This window comes from Adiantum capillus-veneris, chromosome 13 (genome assembly GCF_014529385.1).
Source record: "Adiantum capillus-veneris isolate H3 chromosome 13, ASM1452938v2, whole genome shotgun sequence".
In the NCBI taxonomy this organism is placed as follows: domain Eukaryota; kingdom Viridiplantae; phylum Streptophyta; class Polypodiopsida; order Polypodiales; family Pteridaceae; genus Adiantum; species Adiantum capillus-veneris.
The window spans coordinates 48,097,708-48,121,017 of NC_140943.1; the positions used below are offsets into that span (position 1 = coordinate 48,097,708).

General features: G+C 45.2%; 2 protein-coding genes across 3 annotated transcripts; both read right to left on the reverse strand.

Annotated features, from left to right (window-relative positions):
* Window positions 1–2,025: 2,025 nt before the first annotated feature.
* LOC147443944 (uncharacterized) lies at window positions 2,026–4,236 on the reverse strand. Of its 2 annotated transcripts, none has more exons than XM_086526735.1 (2): window positions 3,957–4,236; window positions 2,026–2,666 (listed from the first exon to the last, which is right to left on the reverse strand). In XM_086526735.1, exon 1 carries the CDS (start codon window positions 4,195–4,197, stop codon window positions 3,970–3,972), a length of 228 nt encoding a protein of 75 aa, XP_086382861.1. In that variant the 5' UTR covers window positions 4,198–4,236; the 3' UTR covers window positions 2,026–2,666; window positions 3,957–3,969. The 2 variants fall into 2 exon arrangements, with proteins under 2 accessions (XP_086382861.1, XP_086382860.1); XM_086526734.1 differs by having other exon boundaries at window positions 3,963–4,235.
* On the reverse strand, window positions 3,075–3,961 carry LOC147443945 (Nucleic acid-binding, OB-fold-like protein). The gene has a single exon (XM_086526733.1). It carries the CDS (start codon window positions 3,721–3,723, stop codon window positions 3,217–3,219), a length of 507 nt encoding a protein of 168 aa, XP_086382859.1. The 5' UTR covers window positions 3,724–3,961; the 3' UTR covers window positions 3,075–3,216.
* Window positions 4,237–23,310: the final 19,074 nt, after the last annotated feature.

The window sequence follows — 23,310 nt, forward strand, 5'->3', positions numbered from 1 at the left end:
ATTGAACGACAATAACTACGCTCATTGGAATTTGATCATGCAACTCTGGTTCTCACGAAAAGACTTAAGGGATATTGTCGACACTCAGAGCCCTGTCCCACGAACTGTTTGATCGAGATTCTACGATGCAAGCAATCATTTCTAATGCAAACTAAAGTTATTCATGATCAACTATCGGCTATGGAAAATGCACTAACGAGTATTCAATTAGCTGCTTTGGTTCTCATGAAGTTGCCTAAGGAGTATGAAACAGTGTCTAAGACACTTCGACTACAAGTCACGAAGGAAAAGATGGAATTTGATGATCTCAACTCTTTTCTCATTGTTGCATGTCTATGTCTCAATTATGTGACTCGTGTGGTTAGTCAATCCATACACATGGAGAAGCCTCCTTTGAATAAAGTATGACAACTCATGTTGTAGGGTAAAGGAGCTACTTATGAGACTATGCTATGGTAGGCCCAATAAAGATAAAAATTTGGAATATGCTAGGGCTTTTGCTTACATGCCCCTTTGATTTGTGATTAAGTATACTAATACTGGGCCTTGATTATCTCTATAACTTAAAAGGCCTCAAAAAGTGAATATTCTCAAATACAACATTAAAATAAAAGTTATTGATCTTGGTATTATTTAATTCATCTTTTCATGAAGAATTTATGCAATGTCCATATGCATATGCATTTTGTAGTCATGCATATCAAAGTGTGAATATGTATTATATATGTATGAACGTTTTTCACTAGAAATTTCCAATGCGATGAGAGTTTCTCAAACAACTATTTACATGTCGTGCATGCATGAATTGTGATTGAACTAGTGATAAATTGCTTGTGGGTGCACAACCACAAAAAGATATACTCACATCTCTTGTACTTATGTGTTTCTTGGAAATTGATGATTGAGATGTGCATTGCACCCTGTTTTCTCTAATTGCTTTTCGCTTGCACTCTTTGATATCTTGGAAGTTTATTGTAACAATCCTTACTTTATTTGATGTTTTTAAAGTGGCCTCAGTCAACTACTTTCCTTTAGAGAGTGTAGATATCAAAAGATGCAAGCTTACAGGAAAGCCTACAACTATAGTTCCAATGTCTCTACAAATGTGTTTCAAGAGGGAAGGGAAGACCCGAGGGTGGGGGGGATTCCTTCTGTTGTCCTTATGTATAGGACACAGTTATGTTCTTGCAAATATCAACACTACCATGCCTAAATATTTTTGCTTCATGAACGACCGCGCAACAGACATGCCTCTTGCCACATGTCTCTTCATCTCCTATACGAAGGAGGCTATGTATACAACTCAATGTGGCTACTTCCAATAGAATCTAGAATTCCATATCAACACTTTGAAATAGTTCACAAGTCTTTACATGACTTCAAGAATCTCGCCGCTTAACAAGCCTAAAACCCTCCGTGCACTATATCACTGAACTTTTCTATTAGTTGCAATGAAATCCTCAAAACAAAAGGGCTTGGTTCTCAATATATGTTGGAATGGTTCTCAATTGCAAGCTTTTGTGGTAGAATTCCCCACATTTTCCACCTTCAAATTTGAGCTACAATCCCCACTTTATCACCTCCAAATTCAAGCTAACCTCATTGAAAGAGGCACCATTACACCCCCATCACTTGACAGCTATAAGGTACAGCACAACCACAAACAAGGTAAAGTCATAATCGCCCGGGCACCTACATAAAACAATGAAACTAATTGTCAACTATCTTGACAAGCAGCCTATCTATAATACTTGGGATTGGCTGCTGATCTCGAGCCCCATTCTCCCTGTTCACTCTTCTATGCTGCCACGGTGAGAACCAACTTGGTGCCGACAAGGCACCAAATCCATGCCGCATCCGCTTTTGTCTCCACTGCGAGAAGGTGAAGCTCAAATCTGTAGGGAATGAGCCCAAGTGCTTTACAACCTGTGAAATTTGAGACGTCGCACTCTGATGGGGCTTACAATCGAAATATGAATAAGGCTACCACAAGCATTGTAGTCTTTGATGATGTTGATAGCAATATAGAAAAGTTGATAGCAATATCTTTTCTATGAGGCAGAGCTAGTTGAGACAATGCCACTCTTACAACCTGTGAGATTTGAGACGTTGCACTTTGATGGGGCTTACAATCAAACTATGAATAAGGCTACCGCAAGCATTGTAGTCTTTGATGATGTTGATAGCAAGATCTTTTCTATGAGGCAGAGCTAGTTGACACAATGCCACTACTACAAGAAATTGGAAGAAAAAAAGTTTGCCATCATTGACTTGCCTAGTGGCACTGATCAACAGGCTATACCCAACAGTCCACAATTGCTACCGAGCATTCCATACTTCACTAAGGCCTTATCTAGGCTAAAAATAGATACTAAAAGGCCATATGGAGCATTTAAAGAATAGCTTGCTCGCTAACTAGTTGGCAACAAAATTATACATAAATAAATTGTCTTTTCAGGATAGAAATCAGCATATCACTTGGTTGACTATACTCCAAAAATCCATTCAGATGGTGAATGAGTTGGGAGCGTGTTGCTTCCACAAAACTAGAACTCCTTAATAATTGAGATGTATAAGCAGCCTCCATTCCACTGTAGGCTTCAATCGTGGACTTCCAACAATCAGCAACTGCTGGCTTCACATTCCATGACTATCGCACCCTTGACCTACACGTACAAAAGTTTCCTTAAGGTTATTTGTAATTTCAATAAGAAAGGGTACAACCAGAAACAAATGGAGCTCAATGTCGCCTGTAGCATCATCTACTATGGAGACCTTGTCCTCATCAGAACACGCACAAAGCACACAATTCAAAAGCTTCTCCATACTCCAATACAAACTTAAAGTGGAGTAGCCATATAAAATTGAGCCCGCTTGTTCAATACTGCGATTGTTCAAAACCAAACACGTGGCCTTGGAAAAGAGCACCGCACCCATTCTTGATTCCTCGCAGTGGCAAAGCAGGTTTGAGATACAGAACTTTCACAGCAAAGGTAGACATCAAAGCAAGCGGGCTCAAACTCACAAACCACATACACGTGGGCCCCCCAAAAGACATTGATTACAATTTCCACTGGATCCAAACTCGCGACGTATGCATTAAATACCTTGTAAAATGACACAATAAATGAAGGTGAACATCATTTAAACTATGGAGCACTTCACTTTACAAAGCAGGCTGAGTATACGGAGACAAATTGCTCAAGTTCGCCACCATCAGGAGGAGTTGTGTTGAGGCGCCTTTTGGCTGCTTGTTGGGCCTGCAAAGCTAGCTTGAGCGACTTGAGCATTGAATAGACCCACAGGTATCCATATTGCAGGATTAGAAGGCTCCTGCACCCATTGAAGCTTGCTCATGTTGGGAAACTCGGAGAAAACCATGGTGAACTCCCCAATTTTCTCCAACTTTCCCTTTCTGCCGGCCCGTAAAATCATGCTTCCGTTGTAAGTGGTGAAAATGCCCCTATTCAATCGTACAATGTCCCCAGGCTGGAAATAGTCACATTCTGTGCTCCATAGTTGGAGATGCACTGCAGCTGATTGATCTGCAACGAGGCAAACGGACGTCATCAAACCATTGTCGCCTCTCACCGTCGGACCCTTTTCAAGGATGATAAAAACAGTGTTGATACTGTTGAAGGCAGTCGGGCGCAGATCCTTGATCATGACATTAGCAGGAGTAGTCGGCTGTTGTGGCTGCAACTCCGAAGGCACCATTTGCATCACCGATTTACAAAAACGCAGGGTGACCTTAGGGTTTGTAGCTGTTGCGAGGGTAGGCTATGTATAAAGGCTCACGATGCAAATCAAATGTAAATTACCAGTAGCCCTGCAGAGATGGCGAAAAAGGAGGGTGCCCAATGGTGTCGGCAAGCAGAGCGAAAAGCACAAAAGCAGGCTGCAACCAAAAGCAGAAACGTGGAGAGAGAGAGAGAGATAAGAAAAGGAAAAAAAACCTCAACTTTGATCTCAGCCGGAGATGAGCATGGAGATGGCGACGATGAGGTTGAGGGCGATGAGGGGGAGGCGCAGGTAGTGCATGGCATGTACGAGGCCGATGATCTGGGCCTTGAGGGACTTGACGCCGCCCATGTGGTTGAAGCCCCAACCGCGCGGCGCCAGGAATCGCTCCTCGTTCAGCACAGCGAATGCGTTGGCTAGCATCAACAGCCCTTCTAGCAGCGTCCACAATCCCATAGCCTTTCCCCCTTCTTTGCTGCTCCCCTCTGAGTCTAAAGATCTGTTTCTTGGGCAAGCCCAAACACTAATAACGAACACAGCTGGACCCCCGATGGCTCACTAGCTGACGTGGCATACACTTTTTTGCTAGCTAGCCAATGCAAAATTGGTTGGGCCAATCAATGCATTGCAACGCAGGTCTTACAGTTGTCACTTGGTTCTCCGGCCAACGATGGTGTGTTTCTTGCCCCATGTTGTCCGACTGGGCGGTTAATAAGCTCAATCAAGCAGGTAGCTTCATCGGCTCGCTGATCTGACAACCTTCCTCTCCATGTGCTAAGTCTCTCTCTCTCTCTCTCTCACTCTCTCTCTCACTCTCATTGTTCCTACGATGTTATAATTTCTCCTTTTTGTCAAGGGGAGTTAGCCTAGCAGTAAAAGCGAGGGGCTTTAAGTGCGCGCGCTATGGTTCAACCCCTACGACATGCGGGTGTGTGGGTGCAAGCTCGTAAAACTAGTTGATGTTCGCATCAAATTGCTATTAAGAAAACCAAAATACCCCTCAAATTTGTGGAGATTCTCAAAATACCCTTGTAATATGAAAATTTGCCAAAATACCATTGAGCTATTTTTTACAAGGATTTGCTCCAATTTCCCCAAAGAGAATATGTAACAGCATAAACGCATATTTAAAAAGCTGTTAGCCAAAGATAATCACCCATATACCCAAAAATGGTAGCATTTGCGTGTGTTAATATCGAGCTATCTTATCTCTTGAGTCCATAATACCATCGAGAATCCGTATTATGACATGATCAATTTATAGAATAGAGTGTTTTGTATAAAACTTGTAAAAGATCACTATTTTTGCCATGTTTTCTATTATCACGAGTGTTGGAATTAGGGTTGCAGAGAAACGCACGCAGCTTGGAGAAGACGAAGGAAGCTCAAGGCACACAATAGAGAGTGTGTTACTTAGTGTGCAATGGAAAGATAGATAGCCCTAGAGTGATGGGTGTTTATACAATGCTTGGGGGAAAAAACCTCCTAAAGAGGGAAAAAATGCCCCGACGGTCGTAGTGTGTTCACACACATCACTACCACATGTATATGGTAATAAATCCCCCCTGGAGTGATGCGGTGAACGAGAGCTCGCATATGAGTAAAGGGAAGTGCCATGCTCTGAGGACATGATCAGTCCACAAAGGGGAGTAAGCTCAAAGCTTTGCGGAAAGCTTCAAGCTTCTCACGAGACAATGCCTTTGTGAAAAGATCTGCAAGGTTGTTTTGTGTTGGCACATAAGCCAAGCTGATCTCTCCTGCTGAGAGCCTCTCCCTGACATAGTGGTAATGCACCTCAATGTGCTTTGTGCGAGCATGAAAAACTGGGTTCCTCGCAATTGCCAATGCGCTATGACTGTCAGTGTAGATAGTGTTGGCAGTGTCCTTCCAACACCCAAATCAGCCATAAGGCGTCTGAGCCATACACACTCAACCGTAGCTGTGAAGACTGCCCTATACTCAGCCTCACAACTCGAAGTGGCCACAGTAGGTTGCTTCTTGCTCAACCATGATATACATGAACTGCCAAGCATGAAGAAAAAACCAATTGTACTCGTGTGTCAAAACAACCAGCCCAATCTGAGTCCGAAAAAGCATGTGAGTCTGGCGGCAATGATCCCCCCTTGGGATAAAACAAGCCAGGATGTAGTGCCACTAAGGTAGCGGAAAATCCTCTTGACAGCCTGCCAATGCTTAGACACAGGGCTATGCATAAATCTGCTGACCTGTAAGACTGCAAGCTGAATACCCGGCCTCGTGTTGCATACATAAATGAGGCAACCAACATCAGTTTGATAAAGAGTGACATCAGCAGGATCGCCAGCATCATGTAGACTCAACTTCAAACCTATTTCCATGGGAGTGGCAATAGGTTTGCAATCCTCAAGTCCAAACTTACATAGCAATGTCTCTATGTAACTTTTCTGACACAAGGCAATACCACCATCCCAGTGCTTAAACTATATACCCAAGTATGATGCAACAGCCCCAAATCTTTCATCTTGAAAGTAGCATTCAAATCAACCTTAAATTCAGCAATATGTCTCTCATTTGGTCCAGTGATCAGCAAATCATCGACATAAAGAACCACAATGAGAAGTACATCACCTTCATGCTTTATATACAACGTGCTTTCTTTTGGATTGTTACGAAAGCCACGTTTGACCAAATGAGTGTCAGCTTTCTCATCGAAGCGGGTAGAAAGCGAGCAGGTGTCTACTCTTGAGTACAGGATCTGTTGTAGGTCATGGGGGCAACAACCTCCCGGGAGGTCACCCATCCCAGTACTGTTTCCGCGCATATGCGCTTAACTGTGACGTTCCACAAATTGGTCTAGCCATCCAGACCCCAAAACCTTAAGGTGTTAGGGACCTCCGGTCTAACCAATTTATGCAAGCCTCATAGATAGACACCACTTTGTCACCACAAGTTGGGCTTACCCCAACAATCGCCCCTTTAAGCCAAACTTGGGACTTTCCCGTCCCCTTGAGTACCAACGTGTTCCGCCTTTTTCTAGGCTCAGAGGTTGAGAGCTTCAACGTGGCCGGGAGCTAGCTTAGAGGTTGAAGTCAACATCAACATGTCCCTTTCCATGGACTCAGAGGTTGGACTTTGAACCATGGCTCTGATACCACTTGTTGGGATCGGAGAGCACACACACAGAGAGCCAGCACGAAGAAGGAGATAGACGCAGTGTGTGGCGGGGCGGTACTCACACTACAATGTGTAGTTGTGAGTATAGTTATTATGAATGAGTAAATGAATGGCTATACATGGGCGGCTGAACAACGGACAGCCGGGCACACGGGCCTTTAACCCAACAATCTCCCACTTAAAGGCAGTGTGCCTTTAAAGTGGCCAAAGTACAGCAAAAGAAGTCAAGCCATACCCATCAACGATCTGCAGTGTGCAAACCGCTGTCAGGCTAACGACTTCGTGAGTAGATCAGCAGGGTTATCGTTAGTGTGTACCTTGACAAGCTCTATGCGCTTGTCCTCTAGCACCTCTCGTATGAAGTGATACCTCACCTCAATGTGCTTTGTCTTCGCATGGAAGACAAGATTCCGTGCCAACGCTATGGCACTCTGGCTATCACAATGTAGAATCGGAGCATCACCAGCCATACCAAGATCTCCCACTAGTCGTGAGAGCCATACGACCTCCTTGGCAGCCTCAGTGGCAGCCATATATTCAGCCTCTGTAGTGCTCAAAGCAACGCATGGCTGTAAACGTGATGCCCACGAAACCGGTCCACCTGCAACTGTGAACACATAGCCGCTAGTAGACTTCCTCGAGTCCACTGACCTTGCATAGTCTGAATCTGTATATCCGCAAACAGGCATATCCTTCTCACCATAACATAGGGACAACTCTGAAGTCCCTCTCAAGTATCTGAGAATACCTCTCACTGCATCCCAATGACGCTTGCCCGGGTTAGACATGTACCTGCTAACCACACCAACTGCATGAGCAAGATCTGGACGCGTAGCCACCATGGCATACATCAAGGAACCAACAGCTGACGCATAGGGAATCTGAGACATCTCTGTAGTCTCCAAATCTGTCTGAGGGCAGTCATCATGGCTGAGTTTTACATATGGAGGCAACGGGGTACTAATGGCCTTCCCCCCTTCCATATGAAAACGCTCAAGCACCCTGTCAATGTACTCTTTCTGACTAAGAAAGAGCATCTTGCAAGAACGATCACGAGTGATCCGCATACCCAAAATATGACTGGCATCCCCAAGATCCTTCATGGAAAAGGTCTCATGTAGCCTATGTTTCAAGGCATCCACATCAGAAATACACTTCCCTGCGATTAGCATGTCATCCACATACAAAACCAAAACAATAAGACTACCATCGCAGCCTTGCGAGTATAGAGGCATGGGTCCTCATAACTGCGTACATAGCCCAATGAACTCATGAATGCATCAAACTTACGATACCATTCACGAGATGATTGCTTCAGCCCATACAAGGTCTTAAGAAGCCGGCATACCATCTTCTTTGAACCATGAATAACAAACCCACTTGGTTGCTCCATGTACAAATCCTCGTGCAAGTCCGGATGTAAGAAAGCTGTCTTTACATCCATTTGCTTCAATTCCATGTCTTCTGTAGCTACCAAAGCAAACAACATACGCAAAGTAGACATCTTCACCACTGGGGAGAAGATCTCGTCAAAATCAATGCCCTTCTGTTGCTTGAATCCTTTAGCCACAAGCCTTGCTTTGTACCTAGGCTTTGCATCCATTGAACACAATTTTATCTTGTAAACCCACTTGCATGGTAGTGCCTTCTTACCCTTTGGCAAAGGAGTAAGCTCCCACGTTTCATTTTGGATCAACGAATCCATCTCTGACTGCATAGCCTGCTCCCACTTGAGCTTTTCAACACTAGACATGGCCTCATCATAACATGATGGCTCCCCGCAATCAGTCAACAATACATAATCCATAGAAGGCACAAAACGTTGAGGCTGTCTTGCACGCCGCTCTGAACGCCTCAAAGACTGTGCAGGAGGTGCATCTGGCTGTCCCACATCTACATGATCTCCCAACAAGGGCTGATCTGGCTGTCCCACATCTACATGATCTCCCAACAAGGGCTGATCTCCCACTTGAGGGTCAATGGGCTGCCCACAAGCAGCCATGGGACCATCATACCGATGACCATCCTCCTCAAATATCACACGCCGAACCTCAACCATTCGCGGTGATGCTCTATACATAGAGTCCTCATGAAAAACAACATCATGACTGCGCACAATCTTCCTGTCAATAGGATCCCACAATCGATAACCCATCTCACCAAAGCTACCATAACCCAAGAAGATACATCTCTTGCTCTTTGGATCCAATTTGCTGCGTTTTGCCTTAGGTACATGTACATAAGCTTCACAGCCAAAAACACGAAGGTGACCATACGAAGGTGTCAAACCTGTCCATACCTCTTCAGGCACTTTGAAGCCCAAAGGAACACTAGGTGAACGATTTATCAAATGCATAGAAGTGGCAACAGCTTCAGCCCAAAATCCATTTGACAAACCAGCCATAGAAAGCATACTACGGACTTTTTCCTGTATAGTCCTATTCATGCACTCTGCCACACCATTTTGAGGAGGTGTATAGGGAGCACTAAGCTCGCACCGTATACCCTTCTCAACACATAATGTTGTAAAAGCATGAGACATAAATTCACCCCCATTGTCCGTACGTAAGCACTTCAACTTACAACCTGATTGGTTCTCAACAAGAGCCAACCATTGCTTAAATATATCAAACACCATATCCTTCTTACGAATGGGGTATGCCCATACCTTCCTGCTAGCATCATCAATGAACGTAACAAAGTACATAGCACCTCCAAGAGAAGCATTGGGCATCGGCCCACATACATCACTATGCACCAAAGCTAGCTTTTCCAAAGATCTGTGTGGAACACTTTTCTTATGAGAAGACCGAGCATGTCGACCATAAAGGCAATGCTTACAAAACTCAAAACCACCAAAATCTGAAACGGGAATGTAATCCACACGTGCCAACAACTTCAAACCTTTCAGTGACATATGCCCCAAACGCTGATGCCATAAAGAAGCAGGAGGTTGCTCAGTGATCCCCACAATGTGATCAGCCACACTAGCTACACAAAGGGAATACAACGTATTCCTCTTAGCACCTTTAACCAAAACAAGGCTGCCCTTAGTGATCTTCCAACCTCCATCACCAAAAGATACATTGAAACCAAGTGAATCCAACTGACCCACACTAATCAAGCTTTTTGCAAGAGCCGGCACATGACGCACACGCTGCAAGACAAACGTAGTAGAGTTTGGCATAGCCAAATGAATATCCCCAATGCCATGAATCTGCATAGAACGCCCATCGGCAATCCTGACAGTACCTGTGCTCGAAGCATCATAGTCATGAAACCACGACCTATGAGGCGTAACGTGAAAAGAAGCACCACTGTCAATGACCCAATCCATAGGCATACTACGCTCATGAGTGAGAAGAAAAGCGTCATCAAAATAGGATGCAAGCAACACATCACCAAGCTCTTCACTAGTAGTACTAGTCGGAGCACATACATGGTCATCTTGAGAGCTACACTCTCCCTGTGTTGCATTTAACTCCTCAATCTTGACATTGGATTTAGGCTTGTCCTTGGCATCATGGTCTTTCTTCTTACCATCTCCATTTTCCCTTTTCCACTTGTAACAATCCTTTTTGAAATGGCCTTTTCTACCACAATGAAAACATTCCACATCCTTTTTACTTGTGCCTGCACGGGACCTGCTTCTAGATTTACCCCTGTTGGACTTATACTTGTCCATAGTCCTGCCTCTGACAACCATTGCACTAGAAGACTTACTACCTGCATTATTCTTTCGATTAATCTCTTCCGTGAGAAGACTAGACTCCACATTAGTACTTGTCAACTCATCCGCAGGAACCGAGTTACTTATGGCTGTCCTAAATGTGTCCCATGACTCAGGCAATGTGACAAGTAAAAACATAGCTTTTACATTGTCCTCAAACGTAATTTCCTGCGTAGCAAGTTGGTTGAAAATTGTATTGAACTCATTCAAATGCGCATTCATGGAAGCACCTTCCTCCATTCGCAAATCAATAAGCTTTTTAATCCAATACACCATAGAAGCAGCCGAATGCTTATCATACATATCGCAAATCCGCTGCCATAGCTCATAAGCTCCACCCTGTGCATCTTTCACATTGTAATAAACAGACTTTGAAAGGGAAAGCCTAATGGTAGACCTGCACATCTCATCCAACTCCTCCCAATCATCCCTCTCCATGTTCTCTGGCTTAACTCCATGCAACTTTAGAGGTCGAATCTGTTTCTTCTGCACCAAGACATCCCAAATCTGATCTTTCCAATATGAGAAATTAGCACCATCCAATTTCTCAATATTGAAAATTGTGTCCTCTTTAGTGCCCATTACAACAAGAATGCAACAATGAGAAACCTGTAACCAACCAACAAACTGCCACAACAAAGTAGTGTTGCAAATCTGACAACACCTGCTGCTCAATCAAAGAGCAAACGCATAGAGTATAAATCAGCCCATAATATGGTCAAAAAACGTACGTAGAAATCCACAAACAAATGCATAAACCCGTGACACCTGTAACTCAACCGGCCTAGGCAAACCGTGCCACAAAATGCATCAACAATGAGCTGTCATAGAGGCATAAACATACTCCATGTCTGAATAACCACAATAGAGACATAAGCTGACCAAGCTTACACAAATCCGTGAGCATAAATGGATCCAAGTGAGCATATAACCAATGCACAAGCTCAATGAAGTCCAATCTCTACTGTCAACCGAGTACCTGTCCGTACTCAAACCGCAACACTGCAAGCAAGAGCAAACCCGCTCTATGTATAAGTGAACCAAATCTCCACAATATCATGCATAAAGAGTGTCTGTCAAACTGCCATATCCACATCCATCAACATACATAGATGATGTCAACCTGTAGCTCAAGAACACGCATAAACAGACTGCCCAGAAGAGTAGATGCTCCCACTCAAACCACAACCATATGCATGGCTATCCAACAGTCAAAATACATGTTTTGTAACCACAGAAGAAACCTGTATCCAAAGCTCCCTGTAACCTGTAACCTGTACCCGTACCTGTACCTGTACCTGCACCTGTACCTGTACCTGTAGTCGAAGAAGACAATGTCGCCAAACTCCCACTCTATCTGTGTGTATGAGGCCACTCCAAGAAGAGGCTACACACTCTCAAATGAGCTGTGGGCTCACGTAAGTGGAAGACACTACAACAATGGCACCTGTAATGGCTATGGAAGCTCTGGCAGCAGAAAACTACCAAAGAGAGCTGAAAAACGCAGCTCCTAGTCTGTAGCTCGGATGGGATTTCTGATGGCACGAATGGCTCCGAAAGGGGGGTTAAACCCCAGGACGCCTTTTTCTAGGCTCAGAGGTTGAGAGCTTCAACGTGGCCAGGAGCTAGCTCAGAGGTTGAAGTCAACATCAACATGTCCCTTTCCATGGACTCAGAGGTTGGACTTTGAACCATGGCTCTGATACCAGTTGTAGGTCATGGGGGCAACAACTTCCCGGGAGGTCACCCATCCCAGTACTGTTTCCGCGCATATGCGCTTAACTGTGACGTTCCACAAATTGGTCTAGCCATCCAGACCCCAAAACCTTAAGGTGTTAGGGACCTCCGGTCTAACCAATTTATGCAAGCCTCATAGATAGACACCACTTTGTCACCACAAGTTGGGCTTACCCCAACAGGATCCTACGCATGCCTTGAAGTGCTTGAACGGGGAAAGAAAGTGGGTTCCCTATGGATTAACAAGCTCGTCGCTATTGGTGGCATCCGGGTTTGAGTGACACTTCAACCATAGCTTGCACCAGTCTCTAGTGCATACAATTATGTGGCCCTTCGAGCCTGCATTGCAAGGACCATCCCTCGCTATTCGGTGCTCCTCCATAAATCGCAATTAATATCCTTTTTGTGCTAGCACGCTTAGAATCCCAATTTTTTACTCCAACCTTTTGTACGCTATTAATCGTGATTAATAAGAGAGAGAGAGAGAGAGAGAGAGAGAGAGAGAGAGAGAGAGAGAGAGAGAGAGAGAGAGAGAGAGAGAGAGAGAGAGAGAGAGAGAGAGAGAGAGAGAAGGTACCTTCCCCCACTCTAAGGGTAGTGTTCCCACACACAACTTGCTATGGGGTTAGTTGATCTGCCCATGGATGACGACATTAAAAAATTCTTGCAACTGCTTGTCGCGGCAAGGAAGTTGACAATGGAAGGAGAAGACGTACAGATGGACGATGGGCATGGTTTGAATGCAAAATGTTTGGGAGTAAAACCACAAGCAATGCTTGATGCTATAATGATGAAGGACGCAATGACAGGGGATTTGTCCCATGTAGGTGATAAGACCTCGTTGACTAAGCAAATCTGCTCTGAAAAAGGCAAAGGAAGAGTGGTCGTCCAAGAGTTCCCTACCCAAAGTTTTAAGTTCAAAGTGAAGATTTTGAAAGCATATACACCTGAGGGCACGATCTTTACAAATGGTTTCAAAATGAGGCTACCGGTGCCTCAACGATAAGATCATGCACTTCTTTTGCAAGCATATTGAAGGGCCCCTATTCTATGGTGTCGGCCAACGGCACAACTACGTTGACTTCTAGTGGTGAGGGCTATGAAAAGATGAAGATGAAAAGGCACGTTTCGAACAAGAGTTGAAAGAGGTTAGCATACAAATGGAAACAAGCCTAAACGATAACAAAAGGACTAGCTCTCAGGCTGAAACCAATGGGCTATCTGAAGAAGGGCTTGCCAATTGAGCCTTTAGTGCCCTTAAGAAATCTCTTCCGCAGTAGCTGGAGATTGCAGAGGCTATCATTATAGCGATTCCTCCGGTACTTATTAAGAAGCAGCTTGCCATGCAAGCTAAGCTCATGCTTGTTTTTGGCTTTAGTGGGAGAGTCCCAAATATGTACAAACTGATTCAATGGATTCAGAGTCCACGTCTTCTTGGGCATGGTGGTGCAATAGAAAGTACCACTTACCTCGCCACGGGATTCTGCTAAGTTAGATTCAAGGAAGACTCTGATGTCTCGATGATTTTTGAGAAATGTCCCCTCATTTTAACACGACAATAGTATGTGTGGTACCATGGGAGCTAGTGTTTGACTCGACATAGTCTCTCCAGGGATTCATCCTATCTGTGTCAAATTTGTTGGCTTGCTTGGTTGGCTCTAGGACAACATCAGGTTGCTTGCCAATCAGCCGGGAACCCCACTCTTCGTGCCTAACAGTAGGGGTCTAGGAATGAAGACCAATAGGGTGTGTACAGGTTGGAATGTGTCTAGATCTCCACCAAAGATCATGGGGATCAATGTGGGAGCTGGACTCATTACAATCCCCCTCAACTTCGCGACCTACTTTGGGGCTTGCTTCAAATGTAACAAATTCGGGCACTTTGCCAAGGACTGTCTCATGAAGGCCAAAGTAAGTACCAATCCTAAAGTGCAGTACATGCAGACGATTCTTATCGTGTTTCTCTCATTTCGTGTGTTGCGTGCTCTTAGTTCTCTACTCTCTGCTCCTTCATCTCATCGCCACCATGACAGCTTCTCTCCTGCAATGTATTCCTTTCACTCTTGTACAGCAGCTAGCGCTTCGACGAGTAGACGCATGGCTGCAAGACTTGCGGCTGCGTGTGTTCGCCAACCTGGATTGGCAAGGGATCCCAGTTCACTCGCAGGTAGCAGGTTTGATTGAGCAACTCGCTGCTGGCGATATGGTGGTGCTGAATAATCAGTAGATTCAGTTGACAGCAGAAAGGATTTCAAGGTGTTGCTGTTTGCCCAACGATGGCATGGTGCGCGCCTCTCATGTGATCCCTGCTGTAGATGTAGAACAAGAATTTGGTTTGAAGGTAAAAGGGGAGTATAAGCTGTCAGGGTTGTCAGATGTCGCAACCAGGGATGCATATCGATGGTTTCTCGAGGCGATTTGGCTACAAGCCAAAACTTATACCATTTCGACCCAGCACGAAATGTTTTGCATTCGGCCAACTTTGGGCCAGTAGCTTGGGCAGCGGTGGTCAGAGAACGCCTGCTGGCGGAGTGCCAAAGAGTGATGGCACAGTTGGGGAGAAATACCCCAACCAATACAAAGGTTGGCCAACTGCTCACATTGATTTTTCCTTTAAGAGAAGTTTTTCCTCTCGCCCTGCATCCTCTCTGCCACTTTGAAGATGATCGCTTGGTGGGCCAAGGCACTAATGCTCCTCTGTCGCAAACACAAAGCTTGGCAGTGCCGGCTGAGAGGGAAACACAGCAGTAGCATGTGGGCACTGGGGATTTGCCTGGTCCATCGACAGCAGTGGTATCCACTGGAGCCCAAGAGATGTCCACTGCAGGTGCAGGATCAGCAAGCCGCAAGCGCGGCAGGGAGGAACAACAATTTTCGACACCACCTCCGACAACTGCATCTCTTCTTTCGGAGGATTCTGCGGTGGCTCGCTGGAGCCGCCGAATGCAGGAGAGAGTGGGCAGTGCTACTCCTGTGCGGATGAGCTCTCCGGTTGCGGATGTTCCCGTTCAACCAGAAACTTCTGGCATTACCAATGCGGCCTCGATGGGAGGTACCCTTTCCGCAACGCTACCTTGGGAGGCTACGGCAGCGACCCCCGTTGACCAATTGCAGGCATGCGGCACTTTTTTTAGCAGACTTGAAGAGTCTATTCGTGTAGCCTGGCTAGCCCCCACCACAGAGGGAAGAGTCAATGAGCTGGAAGCGCAGGTAGCGGCTTCGCAGACTCGCATTGACGAGTTATTCACTCAAAATGAAGAGCTGACTACAACAACTCGCCAGCAGGGGGCAGAAATACAAATGTTACAAGGGGCTAATGCTGAGTTTGTGGCCTCTATTCAACAGGAACTTCTTCAGTTGAGAATGCAGCATAGCCTAGCCTCCTCCTTAGCCTCGCACCCTGGCGATGTAATGATTAATATGAATGATTTGGATGCGTTGGCAGTGGAGATGCAAGAAGATCTCCGAGTTTTTTTGGATAATCAATTACAAAGCTGGAGCACACGCTTGGCTGCTGAGGTGCGAGCATAGCCACCCACTCAGCAGGTTGTGGTGCAACACCCCGAGTCCTCCAACACTGACAGAGGTAAGAGTGTTGTTCCCGAGGGTTTTGATGTTGCTGATTGGGCACAAGCTACAGAGGATTGTGCTGAAGCCCAGGCTCATGTATCTCGTTTGCAGAAAATGATTCGTTGATTTCGTAAGGAGCGGCGCAGGGTCTGTTTTTGGGTGGAGACCTTAGCTCATTCTTTTTCTCTCAGTCTACCGCCTTGCCCTCCATTTTGGTCTTCTCTTAATAGATACCTTTCTCGCTATTATCCTTTACATACACCTCTTGCTCCTCTGCCACAGGCGCCTCAATCTATTTCTTTGCCAACGCCGTTTATTCCTCGGGCTGCCTGGCAGGAACAAATTGAGATAGATCCACGTCTTCTGGATGAGGTCTATTGGGCACATACTGTAGATTTTAGAGGCTTTGGCTATATTGATATTTCCTCTTCACCAGAGCAGGGTGCAGAGCAACCACCGGAACCTTCCAACCGGAGGGGCTGAGTGTGGGTTCGCACAATCCACCGTGCGTGCCAGATGTTACGACATTAGCCGCACATGCGGTCTTGCGGTCCTGCGGAGATATGGACACTGCGGATCAGAAGTCATGCGGTATGCGGTGGCCGTAGCGGCAGTTCTTCACGGGATATCATGGGACAGGAGTGTGTGCACCGTTCTCGATCTGCGCTGGAGCAGCGGTTGTATATGGAGGGGCATACCTGTCTTTTGATGTAACTTAACCAATCTCTATGATATTCATGGCATCTACTGTTGTAACTCTGAGTCTGGATTATACATGAATGAAGCAAGAGGTGTTATGTGCCTGTGTACTATGTACTTCCTTCTCTTGTCATTCTATATGTTGATGTTCACATAATGTAGTTGCGAGTAATCATTCCCGTAATACCTATTGCTCCTGTGTGGGCAATAGCCATTACAAATACATGGCAACCCCGTGCAGTGGAAGGAAGAGAAAGAAGAATACTTGAGTCAAAAAATAATCCCGTAGTCGTAGTTTTCACCGTAGTCGATAATTAGCCGTGCTAATTACTTTGGATACTGGTTTGAAAACTTAAAACTCGTCGTCGACGAATCTTGATGCGATGCTACAATTTTTGCAATTTGGAAGAAGTAGCAGGGAATTGATGTCCTGTCGAAGAAGTTCTCGACCCTTTGGCGAGGTTATGTTGCCCTTGACCGGGTACCAAATTGAGATTCAAAGCCGAAATTATTGTCGTACAATAATTAAGTGCAAATTTTTTTAACTTAATCACTCCTGGCTTGCTGAACAATATGCCGAGAATCGAGGACCGTGCCCCTCGTTGTATGCCGAGACCTGTTTGGGTTGTAAGGGTGTATGCCGGGGTGGGCATGCACCGATGTTGAAAACTTTTGCCCAAAATTTTTGGGCCTTAGGGCAACATGTGAAAAGCCATGCCAAAAACGATGATGGCGTTCTGGTATAGGCCGTCGAGAGGCGAGGACTTGGGTTTTTGTTTTTCCAGCATCTCTTTTGTGATTCTTACCAATTTTTTATAAGCTTCAAGATAAAAGAGGTAGCACCAGATTTTATGGGTCGGGAGAGATGGAGAAATAGGGCGATATAGGAGCAACATTGGTGTGTTGTTTTTGCATGCACGCTATCAAGCCGATGAGAGAGAGAGAGAGAGAGAGAGAGAGAGAGAGAGAGAGAGAGAGAGAGAGAGAGAGAGAGAGAGAGAGAGAGAGAGAGAGAGAGAGAGAGAGAGAGAGAGAGAGAGAGAGAGTTAATTTTGCCGTTGGCTTGATTGGTGTGCTAAGAGAGGGAGAGTGTGTGGAGCGTCTCTTGCGAAGAGAGGTTTGCACCCTGATAGGCGCACCAACTCTCTCTCCCTTCCCATTTTGTTTCTACCCACCATTGGAGCGACAGGTGATACATCGGCAGGAGGCACGAATGGTGCACATGCTCTCTCTCTCTCTCTCTCTCTCTTTGAGTCTGGTTTGTGTGCAGGGCATGTCCTGCTTGTAGGGAAGCATGTAGGAGAGAGAGGAACGATTGAGTATAGACAGAGGTAAGAGGTTTAGCAGCAAATTAGGAAGACAAAGGGGGGTCCTGAGTAGGTCGCTTCAATATTTTTGGACCCATTTGTTTCAATGGGTATCTATAGATGTGCTAGCACGTGGCAAGAAAAATAGAGAGAGTCATGCCGTGTGTTGGCAGGGGGGAGAGAGAGAGAGAGAGAGAGAGAGAGAGAGAGAGAGAGAGAGAGAGAGAGAGAGAGAGAGAGAGAGAGAGAGAGAGAGAGAGAGGGAGGGAATGCTAGTGTGGTGTATCTGCTGTTAGAGGGTTTGTGTGTGTGTACGTTCGTGTTTTTCTATGGTAAAGGTGCTAGGGAGGTGGGAACTCTGTGCATTTTCAGACCTTGGTTTTGTCGGCATGCACAAAACACCCTCCTCTCCCCTGGTGTGCCGCGGTCGTTCTACCTCCAACGATGTCATGGAGGTGATGCAAGCAACAAGGTATCGTGGCACTGCTGAACAGAACAGGAATTTTGCAGCTAAAGGGGCAATGAGTAGGGCGAGCCATCGCAACACAGACGAGACGTGGGCTAGGGAGCTCGGTTGCGTAGAAGAAGTCAGGAGCGTTTGCTGATGGGGGTGCCTCTGATGGCGATGTATGTAAGGACTTTGCTTTTCAATTCGTAGATTCGTTAGGAATATACCCAAAATATTAATGGGTTTTTCCAAGTTTAGACCCAGTAGGTCATGTAAAAATGATTATGACCGAGCAGTTACCTTATGATCAAGTTGATATAGCATGATTATATTTAGCTTAAAAAAGTTTCCAACACCAAAGTTGTAGATCTCATCATTTTTGGCCCATATTATGGGTTGCTTTTAGAGATCGACTCTCGATCGTGAGATATTTTCTCTTTCCTTTTGGTAGTTGAATTACTTGTGAATCTTTCCTTTAGTTCTTTACCCACTACTTTCCTCTCTTTCTTTTTTTTTTTGCAAAACTCTCAATTTGTGAGTGGAATGTATTAAGCACAGCAGAGAATTTACAAACCAAGGTGCTAAAGATTACAAAATGGATGTCTACCGCCTCTCACCGAGGCTAATCAAAATCGATGAGCTATAGTTCTAGGATTTTACTTCTTGCAGATTGACAACATAGCATGGGTAGCCTGAGACTAGTCTTCTGAGTCTTGCTTGCTTTTGAACATACAGATCATCACTCTGCTTTCTTGTATAATCTCTAAGAAGCTTTCTACATCAAGGTCTCCCTCAGACACATGGTAGTTCCTTCCCTGTCATATATGGTAAAGAAGAAGTACCTGATAGCTTGAGTGCATAGAAGAAGAGTAGGGCTTCCCATCTTCTTGCCACTAAGGAACAGATCAGTCTTGAAGAACTTGATCTCCCATGTCCTTTGAATCTACTTGCAGATTTTCCTTGCCAGGTCTTTGGCATTCCATGAAAAGGTGGGCCAAATCTTCTCAGTAGCTATCATGCACCCCAAGTAGCGATCGGACCCAATTCTCTTTCTTGGATCTTCACACCCATCAGTAGAGCACCCCACATCACCTTCCACAAAAATATCTTCATAAACTGAGGCCACTTTGGCTTCCAGATGTTCTCCATGACTTCCTCCCACCGTTCTTTTGGCCATTGTCTCTTCCATGTTTTTTTGAGGGTGCTCTCGTGCATTGATGCATGATAGATGCCTTTAGGATGGGGTTTCTAGAAAATACTACTTTTGGGCCATCTCCATGAGTTTCACTCAAACCCAAAGTCACAGATTGGCATTACAACCTTGTCCAACTCTTTTATCACTCTATTGATTAACAATATCTCAAAGCCATTTAACTAATATTTGGTTTCCAACAAGTCAGTTACTCACTTTCATGGAAGTTTCTACCCAATAGGGGCTTTGTGGTGGTTGTAGAACTTTAGCGAGTGAGGGGACCAATGCAAGATGGAGTTCTTGAAGTACTTGGTTTCTTCCCCCCACTCAAATACTCCAGATGCTCTTTTGCACTTCCTGACCAATTCCCCTGAGACGCCCCCTAGACTTAGGCTAGACCACGTCGAGGCTAAAAGTTTGTCATGAAACTCTACCCCTTTCAACTTCCAACCTTTTGAAGCAAGTTTAGCTGCATCTATCAAATCCTTGGTCATGATGGCCCATGCTTTGGTCATATTAAGCCAAGGAGACCATAAATTTTCCACACGGGGCAAATTCCAAGACCTCCTTGGTCCACTGGCCGAGCGATTGACTCCCAGTTGGCCCAGTAACATGGTCTGGAGGTTTTCGTGTTGTTTTTCCATAAAAACCCTTTTACTGGTTTTAAGAATTCTTTCCAGTGACACTTAGCCATCTTGAAAAGTGGCTGGGGAAGGCAATATAAGGGAGCATAAACGAATTTATCACTTTGATCCGCCTCGGGAATGGGAGAAGAGCATACTCCCACCTTCTCATCTGAGTCTGACTTTTTCAAGGACCCAATGAAATCTTTGTTTGTGAGTTACATTATCCACCCCCAAGGGGGCTCCTAGGTGCCTAAAGATATTCCCTTTTGAGACAATCTCTCCTGTCCACAATTAGAAGGGTAGAAGGAGTCATTTTTCGACAAGGAGATCAACCTCGACTTCTCTATATTACACTTGGAGCCCAAAGCCACAGTAAACATATGCACAATCTCTAGAGCTATTATGAAAACCTAGGGGCATGCCCTCAAGAAGAGGAGCCAATCATCTGCGAACAGCTTTGCCAGCAGTTGTTCATTGCCTAGTAAAGTCAGGCCTTGTATCTCCCCTCGCACAGCAATAGCTTCAAGCATTGTGATGAGAGGATGCGATCCGATGGAAAAAAGTAAGGGGCCAGGGGGAATCCCTTCTTAATGGACCTTTTGACCTCAAAGGAGCCCACAATTCTGTCATTAAACAAGAGCTCTGACTGGCTACTAACACCCAAAGTGCAAATGAGGCGACATAAGCAAGGCCCAAAGCCCAGAGCTTCCATGACATCTTCTATATATGACCATGTTACTCTGTCATAAGCCTTGTCAAGGTCAAGCTGTAGCAAAATGCACTCTTGTTTGGTGCCCACCATTGCTGCCAAGATGTTATCATAAATGGATCTTTCTTTAATGAACCCATGCTAATGGGGGGAGATGGTCCTATTTAGTAAGAGGGTCGGTCTAAGGGCGATCGCCTTGGCAGTAATCTTGTAAGCCACTGACATCATAGTAATAGGCCACCAATGCTTTAGTTGAGAGCAGCATATATATTTGGGGATGGTTTTTATAAGCCCTCTCTTCACAGTTGTATCCAACGACCCTTCGGAAATGCCTTGGTTAGCCAGCCACATGACTGGGACCTTGAGATCATCCCAAAATTCTCTAAAGAATTTAGCCATCAGCCCATCCCAACCGGGGGACTTCTCCTTGCCAAGAGCTTGCAATGCTAGTGAACATTCGTCTTCGGAGAATGCCACTTTTAAGCGGTTGGCTTCCAATTGGGGAACCTTCTTCTTGACACTCTCAAGCAAAGTCGCTCTGGCTTCGTCCACTTCCTGGGACCGTGTCTCTGGCTGGCTAATAATCTAGCTTAGATAGTTTAGCATTAGACCAGCCATCTCGTCTTGGTTCAAGACTGCATTCCCATTCTCATCATAGAGCGAGTGGACGTTGCTCAGGCTCTTCTTCATTTTCAAAGCCCTAAAAAAAAGTGCTTGGTTAGAGGCTTTTGGATGTAGGAAGATCTCCCTGGAGAGAAATCTCACCTTCTTGATTTCTCATTCGCCACGTTAGGTTCAGCTTCAAGCCACCGATTGTGCTCATCCTTGGTAGCTAGCCCAATAGCCTTTCTTGAGGCTATCCAAGCCACCTCCTCTGTGAGATGCTTGAGGTGAACCTCATTGGATTTTTTAATCCAAGGGCATGAGCTTTTGATCACTTTTTGAATGCTTTGAGTGAATAGATCCCAAGCATTAGGTTTATTGAGATCCACATCTTTCTTGAGCTGACCCAATGCTTTCTTGGTGAGGCTTCAAACAAGACAGTCTTTGAATAGGTGTGTCCTTGTTATAAGAATATTTTTCACCCCTCTTGGGGTCTGTCCCTCTAGTTATCTCTCTTGAGTACCAGCATCCATGTGGTGCTCCTAGATGGACCACAATTGATTGTTTTCTCCTTCTTAACTTCATCCTAGAAGAGAGCACTCTTCTTCCAATTCTTCAATCCCTTCACGTTCCAAGAATGAATAGCGAGAGTATCCATCATTGGGAAAGGTAGAAAAATTCATCAACATCTTTTCCAATCACCATAGTATTGTACACAAGAGAATCCGCTGGCTCTTTAGAGTCTAGGGGCCTTTTTATAGTAGCACCTCAAAGGGGTTGCGGAGAGGGCTGGCAGAGGTCCCTCCTTTAAGTGCGCGGGGATGGAGATGTGCCAATCCCTTTCAAGGCACTAGTAGCTTCCAATGGCATGGATTCTCGTGCCACTGCCTTCACCCTCTTGACCCTCTTTAGCCCTGGAACTTGCACGTATGCGTAGTTGTAACTGTTAGAAGTTTAGCTACCGAAGAAGGAGAGACAAAAATGTATTCATTGCTTGGACACTCAGAGAATTGCGATGTGACACTCTCCTTCTCCACCGACTTCACCATCATATTGTATCTTCTTTATTGAAAATCATGGCCTCTTTTTCCTCCTCTTCTTTTGTCTCTTCATTTTTCTTCATCTGTTTCTCACTCTCTTCCGCAGCTACTTCCCTAACAAGAACTTGATTTTTGTCCCCTACATTGGACTCAGGCACAGAACACCTCTTGCTTCATTCATGTATAATCCAGACTCAGAGTTACAACAATAGATGCCATGAATATCATAGAGATTGGTTAAGCTACATCAAAAGACAGGTATGCCCCTCCATATACAACCGCTGCTCCAGCGCAAATCGGGAACGGTGCACACACTCCTGTCCCATGATATCCCGTGAAGAACTGCCGCTACGGCCACCGCATACCGCATGACTCCTGATCCGCAGTGTCCATATCTCCGCAGGACCGCATGTGCGGCTAATGCCGTAATAGTATTCAGATAACAATACGACCTTTGATATTGAGCATCATACGCCTGATCGTGCCCATGATGGCTCACGGCCGGATGCTCTCACGGAGGGTGCCCGTGACGCTACGGGAGGTGATGACGCTTATGAATTGCTTGATATTCAAGAATTTTGTGCAATTCAGACACGCATATTAGTAATTCAAGGAAACAACCATGAAATTTGGAGGATCCATTCTGGTCGATAAAATTTTTGATCCTATTAATGCACTCTTGGAAGCCCACCAAGCAGGACTTAAAGCAGGCCAAAACATGGAAAACAAATGGAAAAACTATCCTTCTCCAGACA

Coding starts and splice junctions, on each gene's coding strand:
- LOC147443944 (XM_086526735.1), bottom strand. CDS start 4,197: ATGGGATTGTGGACGCTGCTAGAAGGGCTGTTGATGCTAGCCAACGCA.
- LOC147443945 (XM_086526733.1), bottom strand. CDS start 3,723: ATGCAAATGGTGCCTTCGGAGTTGCAGCCACAACAGCCGACTACTCCT.